The sequence below is a fragment of the Neodiprion pinetum genome, chromosome 5, assembly GCF_021155775.2.
Source record: "Neodiprion pinetum isolate iyNeoPine1 chromosome 5, iyNeoPine1.2, whole genome shotgun sequence".
In the NCBI taxonomy this organism is placed as follows: Eukaryota; Metazoa; Arthropoda; class Insecta; order Hymenoptera; family Diprionidae; genus Neodiprion; species Neodiprion pinetum.
Window position 1 is genome coordinate 28,257,999 of NC_060236.1, and position 19,591 is coordinate 28,277,589.

At 39.0% G+C, this 19,591-nt stretch overlaps 5 protein-coding genes across 12 annotated transcripts; 2 read left to right on the top strand and 3 right to left on the bottom strand.

Annotated features, from left to right (window-relative positions):
* Positions 1–237: 237 nt before the first annotated feature.
* On the bottom strand, positions 238–6,536 carry LOC124219014 (ATP-dependent RNA helicase p62-like). Of its 5 annotated transcripts, XR_011177148.1 has the most exons (9): positions 6,452–6,536; positions 6,182–6,296; positions 6,023–6,114; positions 3,928–4,977; positions 3,519–3,697; positions 3,238–3,297; positions 2,583–2,625; positions 1,929–2,402; positions 1,360–1,497 (listed from the first exon to the last, which is right to left on the bottom strand). XR_011177148.1 is itself a non-coding variant. In XM_046626064.1 (8 exons), the coding sequence occupies exons 3-8, from the start codon at positions 6,094–6,096 to the stop codon at positions 1,032–1,034; spliced, it is 1,719 nt and encodes a 572-aa protein (XP_046482020.1). In that variant the 5' UTR covers positions 6,097–6,114; positions 6,182–6,296; positions 6,452–6,536; the 3' UTR covers positions 238–1,031. The 5 variants fall into 5 exon arrangements, 3 of the variants coding, with proteins under 3 accessions (XP_046482020.1, XP_046482021.1, XP_046482022.1); XM_046626064.1 differs by lacking the exons at positions 1,929–2,402; positions 2,583–2,625 and adding an exon at positions 238–1,135 and having other exon boundaries at positions 1,246–1,497; XM_046626065.1 differs by lacking the exons at positions 1,929–2,402; positions 2,583–2,625 and adding an exon at positions 238–1,135 and having other exon boundaries at positions 1,246–1,497; positions 6,023–6,127.
* A 349-nt stretch (positions 6,537–6,885) lies between these two features.
* Positions 6,886–12,903, top strand: LOC124220151 (DIS3-like exonuclease 2). Of its 4 annotated transcripts, none has more exons than XM_046628638.2 (8): positions 6,889–7,553; positions 7,623–8,392; positions 8,685–8,946; positions 9,017–9,537; positions 9,621–9,912; positions 10,111–10,304; positions 10,514–10,796; positions 10,891–12,903. In XM_046628638.2, the coding sequence occupies exons 1-8, from the start codon at positions 7,293–7,295 to the stop codon at positions 11,011–11,013; spliced, it is 2,706 nt and encodes a 901-aa protein (XP_046484594.1). In that variant the 5' UTR covers positions 6,889–7,292; the 3' UTR covers positions 11,014–12,903. The 4 variants fall into 4 exon arrangements, with proteins under 4 accessions (XP_046484596.1, XP_046484597.1, XP_046484594.1 ...); XM_046628639.2 differs by having other exon boundaries at positions 7,348–7,482; XM_046628640.1 differs by lacking the exon at positions 10,891–12,903 and having other exon boundaries at positions 6,886–7,553; positions 10,609–10,777.
* MARCH6 (membrane-associated ring finger (C3HC4) 6) lies at positions 12,142–16,497 on the bottom strand. Its single transcript, XM_046628634.2, has 7 exons — positions 16,334–16,497; positions 15,437–15,868; positions 15,026–15,356; positions 14,532–14,926; positions 13,790–14,446; positions 13,222–13,675; positions 12,142–13,140 (listed from the first exon to the last, which is right to left on the bottom strand). Exons 2-7 carry the CDS (start codon positions 15,821–15,823, stop codon positions 12,392–12,394), a joined length of 2,973 nt encoding a protein of 990 aa, XP_046484590.1. The 5' UTR covers positions 15,824–15,868; positions 16,334–16,497; the 3' UTR covers positions 12,142–12,391.
* Positions 15,875–18,125, top strand: LOC124220154 (cholesin). Its single transcript, XM_046628648.2, has 4 exons — positions 15,875–16,136; positions 16,627–16,922; positions 17,025–17,202; positions 17,398–18,125. The coding sequence occupies exons 2-4, from the start codon at positions 16,756–16,758 to the stop codon at positions 17,683–17,685; spliced, it is 633 nt and encodes a 210-aa protein (XP_046484604.1). The 5' UTR covers positions 15,875–16,136; positions 16,627–16,755; the 3' UTR covers positions 17,686–18,125.
* LOC124220155 (thioredoxin, mitochondrial) lies at positions 17,864–19,249 on the bottom strand. The gene is made up of 4 exons (XM_046628649.1): positions 19,121–19,249; positions 18,812–18,989; positions 18,268–18,391; positions 17,864–18,168 (listed from the first exon to the last, which is right to left on the bottom strand). The coding sequence occupies exons 2-4, from the start codon at positions 18,979–18,981 to the stop codon at positions 18,049–18,051; spliced, it is 414 nt and encodes a 137-aa protein (XP_046484605.1). The 5' UTR covers positions 18,982–18,989; positions 19,121–19,249; the 3' UTR covers positions 17,864–18,048.
* Between the last annotated feature and the right edge of the window lie 342 nt (positions 19,250–19,591).

Here is a 19,591-nt window from a genome sequence, read left to right on the forward strand (position 1 = left end):
TTGGAAGCTCCAGCGGTGAATAGCTAAAGCTTGTAGGCGTGATGCTCCTTTTATAAGGCAACTCAGCATACGTAGATGCAAGACAACACAAGAAAGAGAACTTTCAGGAAATTCAAGCAACTACACTTTTATCGCTTTTTCAGGTAATAATCTTGCGTGAACCGTTGAACCACGAAACAATTATTGATTGTAGTGTGAGTGAGTTATCAATGAAGGGATAGTCGAATAAGGCGTAAATGCATTGGTGGTAGTTTATTGATCATGTTGTGCTCAAGTTTCGACGTACATACATACTTGATACATACAAGTACGTAAGATCGACATTTAATTAACACCGTTATTACAAGTCAGAAAAATTGAATGATGAAGAAACAATGAAATATTTTGATAAATATAATTCGTTCATTTTTTTTCAATCATCGCCTGCATCCTTGTATGTACTCAATTAATAGTCTCTCAGACTCAGATCATTAACCTCGTATCATTATCCTGCAGATCACCAGTCTGCATTCTCGTATGTACTTAATTAGTCTCTCAGACTCAAAATCATTAACCTCGTATAGACTTGTTACATCGATAATGTACGAAAAGTTTCATAGCATAGCTACCTGCAAACTTGTGCAGTTTTATCCTACCAAAGTTTACGAAAAAAGTAATTAATACCTAAGAATTCCAGACTAATTTGGAATGAATACTGAAATGTGAAATATATGCCTCACGTGGCTCCCGACAAAGTTCAAATCTAACATTATTAATATACCATAAATAAGAATTGTCTAAATCAAATAGGATCCCGTTCGTAAATCACTAACTCAAGTTGGGACTATAAATAAAGAGAATTTGGTAGATAACTATGAATGGCCGATATTTAAAGTAGTAAATTCTGGTTACTGTCCTGCCGGACTCTTACGATTTGTTCACTCAATCGTAGTGTCAAATATATATCAATTAACAAGATGGGTAGTCCTTCGGGCAAGTCGAATCATAATATGTATACCGTATACGGCCATTAGGAACTAGTAAAAACGAACTCAATTGTAATTGTTATAACCGTTGCTGCGGCCCGTATCGAACCGCTTGCTACCGCCAGAATAATTATTCTCTCGTCCACGTCCGCCTCCATATCCCCAACGATCTGTAAAAGAGTATTCGAGATTTTCATTTGCGTTGATACATTAAATGGATCGTACGAAACAAACTTAGTTCCATTGGATTGTTCAACGATCTACGCAAAAGGATCCTTACTTCTGCCTCCGTATCCTCCGCCGCCGCCGCCACCACTTCGCGAAGCCAGCTCGCTTAGTTTGGGATTGATAACCTGATTAGCTTCTTGAAGTACATTGACCAAGTCCTTGGCTTGTCTGCCATTCTGTGGGGTGAAGAAAGCGTAGCTTGTTCCTGTACTTTGCGATCGGCCCGTTCTACCGATTCTGTGAATGTAGTCTTCTGACGATGACGGGTAGTCGAAATTGATCACGTACCTTACGTCATCCACATCTAAACGAATGGTCATAATCTAGTCAGTTCGAACCAAAGTGATTTGATTAGAGATTAAATGAAAAAGAATAATTTCCCTCTTTTAAAATCGGAAAAATATATTGTATTGCCACGTTGTTGTGATAATTACTAAAAACAAGGAAATTTTTAGGATTCTAATTTGTTCTGAAGACTAAAAGTAACTGAAGATTAAGTGACAGTAGTTTGAAAGGATGTAACACAAAGCGTTAAGCCCTCAAGTGCCAAGAGTCAAATATTAATATATTATCTCCGAGCTACATGCGAGAGTGCTGCACGATTCTTTTGACATAAATATTTCATTAATATAAGATGTGAAAAGTTGATGCAAATACAACTTTGTTATGTTGAGTTAGTGATTTGGGTTACCTGGAGGTGTAATGATAAGAAGGATGGATTGTGAAAATACAAACCATTAGATATTTTATTCCAGCTAACAGCGTTCTTGATAAACGTTTACCTTCAATAACGAGTCTAGTCGACAAAGTAAGTCCCGTCTTACTGATCCTCACAGAGCAGAGAGTAGCAATAGTAGCAAAATCAATAGATTGTTGTCTCACATTTGCTGTGGCTTGATTATAGAGAGTGGTATGGTTGTATTGACATTTTCAATGTACCAAACCTTCGACATCTCTTACCCATAACCATACAGCGTGGCGTGATTTGTACCTTTGCACCACAATGACACTCGAGTGGTACATAGGCAGTACCAGAGGCACATTACGTACAATTGCACAAACGATATTGCGCTATTACGTACGTTATCTATATATATATATGCATACTAGCTGAGGTAGCATACTATATATAGTTTCTAGGAACACAGACAGTCAGAAATTTATAGCCGTTTCTGAACACTCTTATATCAATCTGTGCACCATGTGCCTCTGAAACAAAAGGGACAACCAGACTGATTAACATAAATTTCTCAGATGCTCACCCTTAAAATTAACGGATTCATGACAAATTACTTAACTATTTATTCGCAACCTTGTGACTAAAATAAACTAGGCCTGTATAGAAAAAAAAAAAAAAAATTCATCAAAAAAAATAATACGTATACCTACATGTATATACAGGCATTAGACAAACTCGTAACTGAAGAATGATCTGCAATGTACAAACCAATTTTGATTACTCTGCTTGAAAAATCATTCTTTAGCAATGGGCTGGAATAAATTCAATTGACTTTTGCTTGCAATGAAATATTGAAGCTTTGTGGGAACTCATCTCATCATTTCCCAACACCTGTTTTGTCTTTTAAACAAGGCATAGTACTTTTAATTGTAGGTACCAGCCATGGTAGACCTAATAAGTTCAATTCTGCAATGATGAGAGTACAATGTTGTGCGAGTATATAGTTATCATGATAATTTACTTTGGGATGGAAAACCAATTCCTAGAATAATTGCTAGACTTTAAGTTTCAAGAGCTTCAGCTCCACTTCGTTATATTAGTTCGTATGTTTTTAGATCTAAATATTACTTTTTGATAATGTAGTTTAATCGCAACTGCAATAAAAAATAAGCCAAATATCCGTCCAAATTCCAAACAGTGAGACATCGCTTCATATAACCAGTCTGTGCTACTACGCCACTTTGGACAAAATGGTTTTATAGTGATTTGAGAAACTAATCGCGTAACATGGAGCAAGATAAACCCCGATTCTAAATACAGTAAAAATAAAGTTAGGAAAACGGGAAAATTTTTCTTGAAACATACCCAGGCCACGCGCAGCAACATCTGTCGCTACAAGGATTGAACCCTTCTTGTTTCTAAACTCTGAAAAAAAAAAGAAAAGAACGCATTGAATACCTTCAATTTTGGACTTACAAAATCTGTGATTAGAATCTATCAGATCAAACGGAACGGACTTTTACATACTGGAAAATATGGAGAAACATATTATCAGATTCCAGTATTTATCAATCTAATTAAAAAAAAAGAACATTCAATTTGTGGAATTGTAGTTTTCACTATACTGAAAATATCTGTGTACATACCTCTGAGAACGTAATCACGCTCTTGCTGCGATTTGTCGCCATGCATACATACTGCTGGCCACCCGTATCTGCGGATGTTTCTTGTGATATTCTCAACCTTTTTTTTAGTCTCAACAAATATAATTGTCTTTCCGCCATCGTCGTTAACGTTTCCAATTTCTTGCAGCAGGCTTCCCAATCTGTAATCCAATCAATATTCAATTATTTTCAATATCGAAATATTCAAATTATCCATAGACGATTATTTTCCTAACTTCAATAATCAGTTCTTCTTAGACGTATTTATGGTGTATACAAAAACATCACAAAAATTCTCGAAAGCTTGTGTAGTCATTTGACCGTAGTTTGAGTTTGACATGGAAACAGTTTCTTTCTTTCATATGATAACAATACTTGACTATCAGCTTACTTGGTTTCTTTTTCATGCTCTTGGCAAACATCGATAATCTGCAGAATGTTGTGGTTCGCAGAAAGTGTGAGCGAGCCGATATTCAGTTGCGTGTAATCAGTTAAATACTCTTCAGCAAGGTTGCGAACTTCTTTTGGCCAAGTTGCAGACCACATCAGTACTTGCCTGTCAGGTCTGATCTGCTCAATGATTTTTCTGATTTGAGGTTCAAATCCCATATCAAGCATTCTGTCAGCTTCGTCTAATACCAAGTACGTGCATCTGCGTAAATTAGTAGTGCCCCTTTCAAGAAAATCTATCAGGCGACCAGGAGTGGCAATGCAAATCTCGACCCCTCGCTCCAGGTCCCGAGCCTGGCCTCCCTTAGGTGCTCCACCAAATATGCACGTGCTTCTGACATAGGAAAGAGAGCCGAATTCTGTCGCAACCGTCTGAATTTGCTGCGCGAGTTCTCTGGTCGGTGCAAGGATCAGAGCGATGGGTCCATCACCGTGATTCAGAGGCTGCTGATTGTTGATATGAACAATGGCTGGGAGAACGTAACCTAGAGTTTTTCCTGATCCGGTTTGAGCGATGCCGACCATGTTGCGTCCAGACATGGCAATGGGCCATCCCTGAGCCTGAATTGCTGTTGGTTCTGCAAATCCCTGCTTTCTAATTCCCTGCATTACATAGTCAGGAAAATTCCCCTCCTCGAAATACTGAATAGGGTTTGGAATGCTGTCGCCCTTGAGGGTGATCTGCTTGTCTCCTCTGTAAATTTCCACCTCGCGAGGCAGCCGGCTGGATACGTTAGAGTGGGGAACATAGAAGTCTTTTTTGAATGGTTTCAGGTTCTCATAGTCCCAGTTTGGTTTCCTCAGACTGCTGCCTCCTCGACCTCCACCGCCTCCACGGCTACTGCCACCTCCACCTCCTCCTCTGCTGCCAAAACGACCACTGCTACTGCTCCCACCTCCGCCGCCACCACCATAACCATTTCTCTGACCCCCGCCACCTCCTCCGCGACCACCTCCACTACGGTATCCACTAGTTGATCCACCATAGGTCCTGAAACGATGTGCTGACGTTATTTTGTGAGTTGTAAAAAAGATTTAACCCAAGTAAACTTTTCATTGCCCAACCAATACAAGATAATTTTTGACTGTCTGTGTGATTTAACCCTTCATTCAGGAATTTATTTTTACCCACAATAACAAAGGTTAAGTTCAAAACCAATTTCTGCTGCTCCAGTAAAATAATTAAAGTTGAAAAAAAAAATAAAAAATACTGTACTGAAATATGACTCGTAAACTTAAAAAAAAAATCATTTTGCAGTATACCTGAAAAAATTTCTAGTTTTCAGAATACATTTATTTTTAAATTTCCTAGTGTCAACTTGACCTGATATGCACAGTATATAATTTTTCATACATATTCACATGAAGGGTTAATACAGACAAAGCTACCACTTATTACCAGCTTTTTTGTTATCTTTATTACCATTCTTGAAGCAGCATAGACACATATATTATTATTAAGCAATAACGCACGCGAAATATCAAATCCCGTTTTCATACTAGACTCATACGAAATATCAAATTTTTTTATATAGATTTTGTCATGCATGGGAGGTATCACAAAGCAACCATTACTGGTAGGTGTTTTTTTTTTTTTTTTTTTTTTTTTTTTTTTTTTTTTTATATATAGGAGCGAAAATTGAACTGGACAGTCCAATGACTACAAAATTGTGCCACTACACAATTTATTATCTTTGACCAACGGGTTATCATCACTGAAATTGGTTACATTCAAGTTTATCATTGATTGAAACAGCTTTTGCCAATTATTATTATTACCTACGAAATCGATTTTCCATTGTTTGAGTGCCAAAACAACTGCTTAAATCGCTTCATTAGCCACGCAGCGCCATATTGTAAATTTCATAAAAGCGGTAAAGGGAGGAGGGATTCTCTATACTGGACGAGAAATCAATACATGCGGTTGACGTAATATTCTCAATTCGTACGAGATAGCACGATGCGGAAATGATCAATTCTTTGAAAAAATCACAAACACGTATGCGTAACTAAATATAAAATCTGTAAATAATTACGTCGGCAAGAAGCCAAGAACAGCAGCAGCAACATCGATTGTCCGTCGAGTGACGAAAATCCGGTTATTGATCATGTCCGTTTGGCGTTTGAACTAGATTGAAAAACTAATTACAATTGCCACAATAAATACGTACGGAAAATGAAACACCTGTACTCACATCTTTGATTTAACTTGGTCGCTGCTTTCCCGGTCCCGTTAATTACGAGCTGATTGTAAATGCTGAAAATCGAAAATTTTTCAGCGCTCGCTGTTTGTCAACTGCCGCGAGATGTCTGTAAAACAAAACACAAGAGTGGTAATTGATGACAAAAAACGTTAGCGGCTTCTTACATTTCATATCATAAATTCAATACTCAAATACTAATAACGATTAATTAACACAGAACTACGATTATTTACAGCTTTACAAACGCCTCGGAGGTCTTACCTTTTTCACGGCTCGGGACGGAAAGAGGGACCAAACCATAGAAAAATTATAACCAACCTAGAACATCATTCTCCTTCTAGATTCTACTAGACAGTCGTGCACCACCTGGAATATAGTTAGACTCAAGCGATTGCCGGACAAATGCAAAAAAGATCGCATGCTTGTGATCCCGTTCCAAGTAAGCCTGCAAATATCATTATATCTACAAAACTATTTATCTAGTCGTAACGAAATATAGCCTAAAACCTAACAAGACGTTGTAGCTAACCACAGAAAATAAGATAAAAATCTGTTCTGCAGTCCGGGAGTTAATAAATGAACACATGGTGAACACACGGACAGACAGTAGAGAGACGTTGAGTTTGGCACTGTTTGGTATGAGAAGATGAAGGCCGGAAGTTTATGGCTAAGTTCATCTATCATGCATTGGCGTCGCTATAATAAAAGTCAATAAGGCCAAGAGGCAAAAAAGGTCAGGGAACACAGAATAAAGTGACAGCTGGGTTCTCCACTTTGTTTATGAGGTCGAAAGATAAACTAGCCGTGTGTCATTCTGGTGGTCCTAAAATTCCGTGAGAATAATAAAGAAAAAGAAAAAGGAAACATATTTCGATTGCGCAATGTTACGAAAAATTTCTCAGCCATCGATTCCAGTAACAAGTCTGACAGTGCCTGTCAAAGTCGTATAGCCTTTGGTTAGGGGATTTTTTTACCATTTTTTCGATTTGTTAGTTTCTCCCCATTATACACATTGTATATTTAGCATTTGCTATTTTATACTGAATTTACAAGCTGGCGTGACAAAATTTTGTGAAAACACATATTTCGTAAAGATTATACAATGTCTGACAACGGTGGACAAGCTAATATGTCTGGGAGCTCAGGAATTGCAAAAAAATCTCGCCGAGGTAAACGAGCCAACAACAAACCAAACCCGATAAATGTTGAACAAATGCTTGCTACTACTTTACAAAAGATAGAAGTGCAGCCTAAAAAGAGACCCCCTAGAAGACCAAAGGCCTTTAACCAAGGTTCGAACAGTATTGACAATAACTCCGAAATCTCACCTGCCGTTAAGTTGAACACTGTGCTCCCCGAGCAGGTAATTCCACATTTTAATTACGGCTTCTTAACAAAAATATTGTTTAATCATTCTTTTTTATATCAACAGACTAATGCGATAGCTGTCAATCATATTCAAGCACCCATTGTTCCACAAATTATCCAGAATCAAGGTGTGAACTTAATGAATAAAAAAAAGCTGTCAACAAAGTGCAAGAAAAACCATCTCAGTAAAAACCAACAAGTCATCCGAGGGCAGACTGAAAATCTCAGCATGAACATTGCTGTTGGTGATGCCGGGGGAAATAGAAGAAAAAATAAAGTTTCAAGCACTCCGGGTAAAAGCACGGAGAATAAAAAAGGGAACAAAACGAGTTTCCCAGATTACATACCTCAAACATTAATAAGAAAGTTATTAGTTAATCAAACTTCGAAGGAAATTGAATATGTAGAAGGAAACATAAGGATAAATCCGAAGTGTTTTAAAGAAGCTTATGTTGCGATGCCTAATGACGAAATGGATATTTTGATAGATGGAATTCATGATAGAAACAGGGCCCTAGAGGGAGATTTGGTTGCCGTGAAAATAAATCCTACGGATAAGTGGCGTAATTTGAAATCAAACAAACCGCAAAAGACTGCAACAGTTGTTTGTATATTGGAGAAAATTCACCCTAGAAAAGCAGTTGGGTTTCTCAAAGTCATGCCTGATAAAAATAATCGGGTTGCTCTATTTGCACCCAGGGACCATAAAGTACCTCGATTAACTATTGATTCCACTTACTGGCCCCCCAACTTTTATAGCGATCCAGAATCTTACGCCAATATTATGTTTTCCGCCGAAATCATATCGTGGAATGATGTCAGATATGCTCATGGGTATGTGTATTGTTGTGAAGCAATTTGAAACAAAGAAGTGAAATAGCATTGTTGGCAGACTATCTGTACGTTAAAAATCTGCTTTAAATTTTATGAATTCGTGTTGATTTTAAATTGTTCCTCATGAGTTACAAGCATTGAATTTAGAGAGAGTAATAATTTTTTTGTAGAATAAAATACATAAAATAGAGCAAAGAAAATAGCAAATTTAATTTCACAATCTATCTTGTATTCTCTAAATTACCAAATCGACATGATCACTTACCCTACTAAAAGCATTTTTAAATTGCAGAAAAATTCTGAAATGCATAGGTAAAACAGGAGATCTCAGGGCAGAGTCTTGCGCAATTGTGCTCGAATATGACCTGGATATGACACCCTACAGTACAGAATTGACGCAAGACTTACCACCGAGTGACTACCAGCCTGTCGCAACAGACATCGATGGACGAGAAGACTGGAGAAAAAAATGTATTTTCACCATAGATCCAGCAACTGCTGCAGATTTGGATGATGCAATGTCGTGCAGTCCCATGGAGAATGGAAACTTTGAAGTAACTAATATACTCTCGAGATTTACCCTTCATTGTTATCCTGATTCAATGAAGTTCTTGCTCGTTACAGGTGGGAGTTCATATTGCTGACGTGACGCATTACCTGAATGCATTTACGCCATTGGACCAGGCAGTTGCACGACGCGCAACGACTATTTATTTGTCAGATAATGTATACCACATGCTGCCTAAACAACTGTGCAACGTGTGCTCTCTTCTGCCAGGCTATGATAAGCTTGCTTTTTCCGTTATATTCGAAATGACACCTGGAGGTGACATAGTCAGGCACAGATTTGCCAAAACTGTTATCAATTCATGCTGTCAGTTTTCCTACGAGCATGCTCAAGTTATGATTATGAACCCCACTAAAAAGTGGTCAAATGACGAAATCCCTGTGATCAAAGGTTCCTACACAATATCAGAACTGTGTACCGTTGTAAACAGTTTAAATAATCTAGCAGTGAAAATGAGGGAAAAAAGGTTTGAGAATGGCTCGCTTAGGATAGATCAGCCAAAGCTGCATGTAATCGTCGACAGAGAGTCAGGATTACCTATATCGTTTACGCTGGAGGAACAGAAAGACAGTAACAGGTGCAAAGCAGACAAATATACGCTAGAGTTTAGTTTGAAATTTGGCTTAACGTTTGCAATTTCCCGGTTTTTATTCTATGTAGGTTGATTGAGGAGTTTATGCTCCTGGCAAATATGACTGTAGCCAGGCATCTCTATGAAAATTTTCCGGACGTTTCCTTGTTGCGTTGTCATCAGCCCCCTCTAATGCGAAATCTGTCCAAGACTCAGACAATGCTGGAAAAGTTTGGGATCCATATAGATATTGAGAGCGCGGGTGCCTTGCAGGCCAGTCTAGTTCGATACCAGCCAGATCCCTGTGGTAGTACCAAAGATTTTTACCTGGCAAAGTGCAGGGCTGTTGTGATGAACATTCTTTGCGCGAAAACCATGGCAGTAAGTATGATTCTTTTCATTTAAAAATGACCTAACAGTATTTTGGGAATTGGTAGAATGCAGATAGTCGCAGCTGCAATGGTGTGACTAAACAAGCCGCATGTAGCTTAACGAATAAGGGTCACAACTACATCTGATTGGTTATTTCAATGTTTTTTTTTTATTTTTGTCTTTTAAACAGTAATTTTCCTCTTATAGCGTGCCAGATATTTTTGTACCTCAGTCAAAATGGACGCTGAAACATTGAAACATTATGCTTTAAATGTTCCTCTCTATACGCACTTTACATCGCCGATCAGAAGGTACTCTGATTGCATAGTGCACCGATTACTGCATGCATCCATTCAGAACGCTTTACCAGTTCCTAATTGGACGCCAAGTCTATGCGCTGAGTAAGTTTTAACATTAAAAATTCACAAATGGGATAATCATCTCCACTCTTTGTAACTCTCTCTTGAACAATTTTGGTGTATTAATCTTTATATAAGCGTTACTGAATGTGAGTGAATGCAAAAGTTGCAAAGTACGAACTGCGACATTCCGGGAACGATTGTTACGAACTGCATGATCGACACGTAAATGTTATTCTTACAAATTGCAGGATAGCAATGAATTGCAACAGACAGAAATACAATGCCAAACTAGCTCAAGAGGCGTCTAGCGAATTGTACCTGACCTATCTTTTGGGTCTTACAGGGCCCGTAAACACCACTGCCATCACACTTGACGTGAAAGATCGAAGCATTGATATTATTCTTTACGAAATGGGTATTAACTTGCGAATTTACTTTGCTGAGCTGGAAAAGGTCGCCTCAGTTCATCACGTTGAGGAAGATGATATACAAACAGTAACGATTGTTTGGAAAGATTCAAATATGTCGCAAGTAAGTATAGTAATGTTGAATCACCTTTGCCCGATTTGGATATTCGGTACTAGGCTATGCGCAATTGGGTTTAATTTCCACTCGTCATTTGCAGGTGATCAACATATTTAGCATAGTAAATGTTCGGGTCAGCAAAGATCCGGCAAAGAATCGTTTACTCGGAGAGTTACTAGCTCCGATGCCACTTGATATTCAGGCCTCAGTACAAACATTATAAATGACCATTTGAATTATTGACGCAGTTCACTGGAATATAGCACAATCATTGTAATTAATTTCGGAAAGAATTATATACTCACGAGATAATTTTTTTTAGCTATGAATTGACTTCTGCAATTTTGATGTATCCTTAACAAATACTGTATATTTTTATCATCATGTTTTATGAATATATACATATGTTTTTTCGTTTTACCTGAATACTGAATTTTTAGAAAAACAGAAGCAGCAAACAGCTTCTTCACTTTTAGAGGTTGTTTTTTTTTTTTTAAACAACGCTACAGTGTTCCTGTGATATAGATATGAATTGTCCCCCCGTTTCAGAAATTCAGTTATACAAACATATGTGTTTTTGACTGAGTAATGCGGTATATTTGTACTGTATGAATTAGCCCCGAGTTTCTGACTTTTGAATCAATGTAAAGTTCATAACAGAAAGTTATTTTCCGCCACCAACCTCGAGCTATTGATATCAGATTTTACAATCAGACAAACACACGCCAGAATACGAAATTGACAGCACCTGTATGTCGTAAGGGCCATAATTAACTACAACGCCGTTCATACAGTTAGAATTATAGCTATCCAATTCCATTACACAGTCCCAAACATTCTCAGAAATGAACGGATACTTTTAAATTAATCAATCATAAGAAATCAGATCTTAATATAAGAGCATTCACAATAATGCGCGACGTAGTTCAACACGTTTGCAGTCGGTGACTCCACACTTGAGCAAACTTTGATTTAATACCAACTTTTGGAGATTGGATTTCAAGGCTTATTTGGCCGTACGAATAAATTTTTATTTAGTTATTTACACTTAACAATATGATGCTGTATTTCTTCAAATTTTACTGTACAAGAACTCCATAATGTAGTGTCGGGAAAACTCAAGCTTGAGCCAATAAAAAATTAATTTTGTATATCGCATATGAAAAGGTGATGAAATATTGGCTAATCTTTGTTTAATCTTGCGAATACTTATTTTACTTGACTTGGTTGTCACAAGAAATACTAAGTATCCATACACATCAGATACGAATTTTCGCTTGATTGCGGAAAGAAAAGATGCAAAATATATGTATGTATCAATAGTAGAAACTTAACATTCAATAAAATCATGTTCTCTTTTCTATTTTCTTTTTTTTGGAAAAGAAACAGTCTTTGTAATTTATTTAGGTTCGGCTTACATAAATATATATATTAAGAATATTAAAAATTAAATCATGGTTGACGTAAGATATCAATTGTTATAAATTGAATAAGATAAAGGGTTTTAGTTAATTGATTAAGAATGTACACGAAGCTAGCCTACTACGTTGCATTTTTTTTTCTTCTCCTTAATCTCTATGCACAATGTAGGAAACAGAGCGTTAGCTAGATCTTTGTTGCTGCTGTTGTTGTTGTTGCGCTTTGTTGCGATGTTCATAGTTTACAAGACGCTGTCCGACCAAATACTTGTCATTTTTAATATGTTCGTAAAGTTTTTTGAACTGGCGTACTTGAAAGCTTATAAGTATGCATACCAAATTCACCAATAGTAAAAATGGGTAAAGACGTCTGGCGATTAATATTTGAGTTTGTAAGTTGGCGACAAATAGAGGAATAATTCCGTACGCCACTGCGTATGGGATCGCGAGTGCCAGACCAAAGCAGCAAATTACGGGTGCAGCTAGCTCGGTGACTACGAATTTTAAATCCATCTCTCTGATGCCGTCATTGTACGCTCGCTCAATCGCCAATCGCAGCCTCCACTCAGGCCCCATCATCGTCACAGCAGTTGCTATTTTTGTGTAAAGGACACCCAACGCCCAGTCTTGCCACACAAATAAAATCGGGTTCTGTTCCAATGGTACCCTCAACGGCACAACCACAACCAACTCAAGGAGAAGCCCAAAAAGTAAGGGTATTACACCCACTAGCAGGACAAACGCAACAGAAGCTTTTAATCCCAAGACTGCCCAGTGCTTGATTCTGTCCAATACTGCCCTGCGACCTCGAGGAAGCCACGATAAAGCCAGAGCCAATCCTCTAGCTGCAGCCCAGCACACGTAAGTGCCACAAGCTACAGTATACACTTCGTGCACTCTCCCTGAAAGAGTAACAACAGCTTCGCCTCCGTCTGAAAATGTAAAGTACATTCAACATTTTGAAAAATTTGATATTTTAGTACTCTGAAAGTATATTGATCAAAGTTACTTACCAGTCGCTGCTACCGTCGGTGCCATGACTGGTGGCGAAGGTGCGGGTGCACCAACCATCCAAAGAGCCATTACTCGTCGTCCCAGCCATACAGGTAGAGTCATTGCGATGAGGCTTGAAATCACGAGCGATATGCATACACATAGTAAAAGACCAACTAGTCTTGCAGGGAACCATCGCGGCTTGGTGTATGGCTGGTAACCCACTGGTCTCTCCCTCTGTACAAGAGCTTGATGAGCTGCGGCAAGGTGAGGATGCTGAGGTTCATCTATCACCGCAGGCTCTGGCTCGTTACTCTGGTCCCTCAGTAAATAGGACTGGAGGTCCAGAAACCAGGCAACGACTTTGCACCAACCTCGCAACAAAGCCTTCAGCCAGGTACGGGTGTGTGACTGCTCCAACAACGCGGGAAGAATGACTTGCAGCAACAACAATTCGAGCGATAATTCGCTTACCTAGATAAAATGGTTTTGACAGTAGAAATTGAAAATTTTGCAAAAAAAGATCATTTCTTTGAGTTGCTCAATGAATAACATCAACTGTGATTAGAAAATCGGTGTTTGGTTTACCTGTGCTTCACTCTGGACAGTGACGGTGTAGGGCAGAAATCCCGGCCATCCCCACCTGAGCAGCTTCACTGGCAACCAGAGTACTAGTAGTACGACGGTTCCAAATATGACTGCAGACGCGACGAGTCTTCTGGCGTGTCTGAGCAGTGGTAGATGTATCATCTCTTGGATAGGCGAGAAATCCGGATCATTCAAGTTTCTGAGAAACCAGAGAACCCCTGGCCTCACAACTTCTCTTAGAAGTAGAATGAACGAGGCAAAATAATATATGTAAACCATTCCGACAAGCCAATGAATGAACATTGAAGTTCCAGGCGCCAGCCTGAACGAAGATTCTCTGTCTCTGAGACTGGCGTCAAACATTGCGAGAGAACAGATGTCGAGCCACCAGCCGCACACTAGTGGCAAGACTCCTATCTCTACAACTGACAATAAAGAGACCTTCACGACAACGTAACAAAGGCCTAGAACCCTCTGCGATCGCTGCAAACCTAGAAGAGCTGCTAGTGTGTGCAAAACCACCATAGAAACGGCGATCACACAGTAACCGCAAAGCGTTGTTACTAGTCCCTCGAAATGCGAGGCTGTTACATGTTCTTGTAGACCTAGCCACGCTATTGTGATGTGCCCAATGTGATAAGGGCAGAAGGCAAACACCTAGAATGAAAAATGAATTGGTGATGTAATTGATTCAAGACATCTCAAACATAGCAATGTTCATCTTCAATCTCTCTATGCTCACCATTATGAACAGAGTGTTCAACGAAACCACCCAGAAAACATGCTCAATGAAAAGAAGCGACCCGTCTAATCCCAACAGTCGCTCCCAAGTTAGTTCCTCGGCTGGTCGATCCCATTCCATGGGATTCCAATTTGCCTCTTCAGCCTCCCCCTGGCCTTGACCTTGTGCCCTCCATCCTGCACCAGCCTGGACATTGGGCTGGGCACCATCTATGCCTGGCTCGTCCCTGGGAGGAAATACTGGTTCTTCTTCTTCACCTCTGAGCGCCCCATCTGGATTCCCTACGTTATTTTCACCAACTTCTGGGTTTAATATATATTCCTCTGGATTTTCGGGAGCATTGTTCAGTATGCCTTCGCCTATATCGGGATCCAGTGGAATATCATGTTGGTTTTCTGTGAATATTAAAGAAACATTATCAGTATTTGAAAAAAAATGTTCTTGATCAACAATCGTACAGTAAGATTGTAAGTTGCATCAATTTTAAAAGTAACCTTCGATATTGTGTTGTCTCTCCTGCAAAATGGGAGGTTCTTCAACAAAGGGAGGTACATTATTGTTATCCTGAGCTTGCGGCTGATTATCTGCAGGCTGGTCTTGTCCTGCTTGACCATCCTGCCCATCTCGATGAGGAGGGTTATCAACCGGAGGCAACTGTACATTGTCTCTCTCAAGCCAGTCGGGTCCTCCAGCATGGAGAATTTGTTCACGCAGCCAAATCAGCCCGATGAAACCAAAAAGAGTGCAGGTTACTACGAAGCACCCATGGAACACGTCTGAGGATAAATTTTCTGTCGAAAGCATATCCATCGGCAGCGACATTATCTGAGAAAAAAAATACAATGATTTTCTTTGTCCAAACCATGAGATATTTGGATGGACGTAGATATACTTAGATGACTAACCCGAACTAAATCCAGAGACCCGCTGAAAAGAGTACGATAAGTTCGACAGGCTGTGAGTGGAACAATGCCGAGCCATGCAATGGCGACCAAGGTGTAATGAAGCCAATATTTGACAGCTGTAACGATACTGGAAAGCAGCCCGCCGACAACATCTCGTAGAGGAAGACGTCTGGGCATGTCAGGACTGTAGATCGGCGTGAAGGAGAAGCGGTAGCCACATAATTCACAGTATTCTTTCCGCGAATACCGCATCCACTGCACTAAGCACTCCTGATGTATCCATTTAATACTGCCGGTGCAAATGCATGGATGGAACAGCGGCCTATCCGCCAAACCTTCGGATCTGCAGACCCTGCATATGTCTGACCCTAACATGTCCTCCGTCATGTTGGTTAAGTTATGTTGGTAATATTTGCTTCACCACCAATGTAGCTGAAAGGGAAAGTCATTCCTGTGCAAAAAGGCAGTAATACAAATGTCTTATGCTTTGAAAAATACACGGCTGACATCGCGATTGTAAATGTCGTAACTTAACTCGAGGAAATGATTTCTGTTGAAATTGCGTTATACCAAGTGATATATTCGACGGTAATAATAGCGGAATTTGGCGCATCGTCAGTGGGGTTAAGGGCGGATTGAATGTCACAAAAACATCAAGATATTGCCGAGTGTATATATTTACGTTGTTACGTAACGAACGGTAAGAGGATACCTTCGTATTCTGCTACTCGTATCATGAGAAATGTGCCTTAAAAACGAGTCCTAGAATGTAAGTCGGAGGTGATGTGTAGGCGATGGTATTTTCGTCGTCAAAACATCGGTTCATATTGCAATAATAAAACTATATATTCATCGCTGCGTGTAGTGTAAAGATACGTTATGAGAGCTCTTACTCACGTATGTGTCTACGTATATTGTATATACGAATATTTTACTTTCTTCTCGTACCAAATTGTGGAACAAAATCGAAAACTATTGATGGATCATAAATGTCGTGACAAAATATCTACTGCTATTTCCAGCTGCTTCTCTCCTCTCACTTGCAGTCGTACCAACCAATCGCGAATGTAGTGGTAGGAACAAAAAAACGTCCGTGAAATCGCACTTCCTCTTAACTTCCTCGTCGCGTCGTAAGGGTTCGTGGCGCACCCAATCAGAAATAAGTTACATGTTTGCCTGTTCACCTCTAGAGCGGTACCATGCAATATGAGAAAGAAACACGCGGACATCACATACGCGGATGAACAGATTGAACAAGATTTTGAAGGTTATCAACACCGAGGCCGGTTGCTTCAGGGAGAATAGGTTATCAAGATTGAATGGACGTCGATGAGAAATCACACAAGAAGGAAGCGGGGCGTAAAAAAAGACGACGTAGTGATAAACAGGAGCAGGTTGTCGAGGACCAACAGTCGAAGCCAGGAAAACGAAAAAAGGCAGTGACTGATCCTGTGTTTGAAATCGAGTCGAAGAAATTGCGTCCGAGGTACGCTCTGTTTTTATTAGTAACTAGTTATTGAAAAAGAATCGTTCTCCAAAACTGTACTGACGATAGTGATACGTGTAATAAGCGAACTTCTATTTCCAGCAAAGAAATTGAAAACGATGACGAGGCTGGAGTATCGACTGAAGAAAGTCCCGCGAAGGAACCTAAGGAACCTTCTAAAAGACAGATGAAGAAGGAGAAGCTGCAGAGGAAAATTGCTGAGCAAAAAGAATCTAGTAAATTAGAAGCAGCTCAAAAAGCGATCACTTATATATCTAAGGTACCTGCGATAGCCTATAATTTTTTTATGTTAATAGTCCTAAGAAGGTGCCCTAGTTGATTTTGACATTGCCTTATAAATCTTCATATATCAAGTTTCAGGTATCTCAAATGCAAAAAATATATATATATATCGTCGTCGAAATCGACCAGGGTAGCCCCTTAATGTTCCTATAGAACTTAATTTAACTTACAGTGGAAGCATGCGAAGAGCGACTGGAAGTTTGAAAAACTAAGACAGATATGGCTGATGGACCATTTGCTCGATCACAATTCAGTGCCAGACTCGATATTTCCTATAGCTTTGGAATATTTTGAAGGTTGCAAAGGAATGGCAAGGCAACAGCTAGTTAAAAAAATGATGCAAGTAGTAAAGAAAGTCGAGGAACAGGTGGCCAGCAATAAAGATGAAACTGAGGCTACAGCCACTTCGGAATACCTGAGAGCTAGACAAATCCTTCAAGCACTCCCCACAGAGGCTTGAAAGATGATACAAGATTTTTACTTTTTATTGAAACTTTTAGGCCTATGGGGGCTCTTATACTATTTGGTAAATTTTTTTTATACCAGATATTGATAGCAGTGACGTAATTTTTTTGACTACCTAATTTCACACATATTTATTTTTATCGGTAATGAGTGAGTGAATGTGAGTGAAAATCTAGTTGCGATAGTTTCTTCTTTTTTCCTTTTCTTTTAATAACGTAACATATAATGTTGATGTGTATAATCATTAAATAAATTCATATACATTGTTTACAATAGCTAATTACATTTAGTCATATGAAAAGCCAGAGCATTTTTAAGGACTACGGTTTAAAAGAATTTACGCATTTATTAATGATGATTATTTTGCATCAGCATACTTATTGACGAACTGTCGTAGTTTATCCGTATCTTGAAGTCCAACTATTCTCTCCAGAACCTTACCATCCTTCATAGCAATGAGGACCGGGACGGATTCAACCTATTTTTTTTTTGAGCGGGTGATAGCAAAACGTGTGAGTATAATTCATCGCTTCAAACTAGTGTAAATAAATACATTGAGGTAAAAACTTGACCAAACCTCGTAGTCCAAGGCAAGATCGGTGTTTTCATCAATATCAACTTTGGCCAGTACAATTTTTCCTTGCTTTTCGGCAATTACAGATTCTAATCTGGGTGTCAGCATTCGGCACGGATTACACCATCTGTTCAAAAACAAATTGAAATAAGTGAGTTGATATGAAGTGCATTTTGGTTTGCAACTGTTGCACTCTCAGAGGTTTCTTCTTAACCAAAAACTTAAGCTCCATACAATTTTAAAATCAACTGCATATATGATGTGGCAATAATTATATCCAACATAACACGATTAGGTGATGTTGGAATTATTCTCAGAGTATCACAAGGAAATTTTGATTGCGCTACGAATCAACAAATTGAATTTGACATGTAATCAGGAAATAATTCTTTAGACAGCAGTTAATTTGAGTTTCCTAGATCACGAGTTTTAGATTCTTAGTCGAATTCCCTGATTTCTAGACTCTCAAGGTTTAAACGACCTTGATTTTTAATGCTTCCATAACCTAAAACCCAGGGAAGACATGAGACTGTCCTGAGGGACTTACGTCGCGAAGAAGTCGATGATCACCGGGATTTTCGAGTTCTTAACACGGTCGTTGAAATCCTTTGGATCTTGAACAGTGAAAGCAGCCTGAACGGCGGGTTCTTGAGCCGGAGCATTTGCAAAGCCTCGTTTGACAGCGTTACACAAGATCCTGGTTCCACCGCGTAGCATGTTTTAGCCTAGAAATAAAATATGATGTGACGATCAACTTAGTATGCGATTAATTGATAATGGCAGGTGATCGCTGCCAAGTATTCTATCGAGTAATTTGAAATGTATCGGTATTTGTCTACGAGACGCATCAAATCACCTGAGTTCTTGATTGAATCTGAACGATGAATAATGCGATTTGCGGGTTGGATCCCTGACACTGCTACCAACATTTCGCCATCGTGAAAATAAAGTAATTTCTTACGTAACCATTTTTGAAGTTTGGAGGAAATTCTACTGTTAATTTAAAAAAAAAAGAAGCTTTAGATTAGACAAATAATCGAGAAGTACGCCGTCCTGGAATAAATATTTTCCTTAATTTGTTCATTAATATTTAGGTATATCTATAGAATTTTGTTACTTGAACATTTGTTTTTATTTTAATTGTATATCTATAAGTTATATTCTTATTGAAATTTGATTATGTAAGCACGTGGAATAGTTCGAGATTTTTTATCATCCAACGAGCGGCAGGGTGGCGGGAAGACGGGTGAGGCCGCAACCGTCCGCTTGCTAACTTGGGGTTCCGAATATTCTTATAAATCACATACAAAATACGAAACACGGACTT

Bases quoted from the DNA above. Each gene is read 5' to 3' on its own strand.
- LOC124219014 (XM_046626064.1), bottom strand. From the start codon at position 6,096: ATGATCAATAACCGGATTTTCGTCACTCGACGGACAATCGATGTTGCT. The intron at 4,978-6,022 runs GTAATTATTTAC...ACATCGTTTCAG, and splicing joins GTTCTTGGCTTCTTGCCGAC to GACCTATGGTGGATCAACTA. The intron at 1,498-3,237 runs GTATGTTTCAAG...CCATTCGTTTAG, and splicing joins TGTTGCTGCGCGTGGCCTGG to ATGTGGATGACGTAAGGTAC.
- LOC124220151 (XM_046628638.2), top strand. From the start codon at position 7,293: ATGTCTGACAACGGTGGACAAGCTAATATGTCTGGGAGCTCAGGAATT. The intron at 8,947-9,016 runs GTAACTAATATA...TGCTCGTTACAG, and splicing joins TGGAGAATGGAAACTTTGAA to GTGGGAGTTCATATTGCTGA. The intron at 9,538-9,620 runs GTGCAAAGCAGA...TATTCTATGTAG, and splicing joins GAACAGAAAGACAGTAACAG to GTTGATTGAGGAGTTTATGC.
- LOC124220155 (XM_046628649.1), bottom strand. From the start codon at position 18,981: ATGCTACGCGGTGGAACCAGGATCTTGTGTAACGCTGTCAAACGAGGC. The intron at 18,392-18,811 runs GTAAGTCCCTCA...GTTTTTGAACAG, and splicing joins ATCATCGACTTCTTCGCGAC to ATGGTGTAATCCGTGCCGAA. The intron at 18,169-18,267 runs GTTTGGTCAAGT...AAAAAAAAATAG, and splicing joins ATCTTGCCTTGGACTACGAG to GTTGAATCCGTCCCGGTCCT.
- LOC124220154 (XM_046628648.2), top strand. From the start codon at position 16,756: ATGGACGTCGATGAGAAATCACACAAGAAGGAAGCGGGGCGTAAAAAA. The intron at 16,923-17,024 runs GTACGCTCTGTT...TTCTATTTCCAG, and splicing joins TCGAAGAAATTGCGTCCGAG to CAAAGAAATTGAAAACGATG. The intron at 17,203-17,397 runs GTACCTGCGATA...TTTAACTTACAG, and splicing joins CGATCACTTATATATCTAAG to TGGAAGCATGCGAAGAGCGA.
- MARCH6 (XM_046628634.2), bottom strand. From the start codon at position 15,823: ATGACGGAGGACATGTTAGGGTCAGACATATGCAGGGTCTGCAGATCC. The intron at 14,927-15,025 runs GTTACTTTTAAA...TAATATTCACAG, and splicing joins GAGACAACACAATATCGAAG to AAAACCAACATGATATTCCA. The intron at 13,141-13,221 runs GTAAGTAACTTT...TTACATTTTCAG, and splicing joins ACCGACGGTAGCAGCGACTG to ACGGAGGCGAAGCTGTTGTT.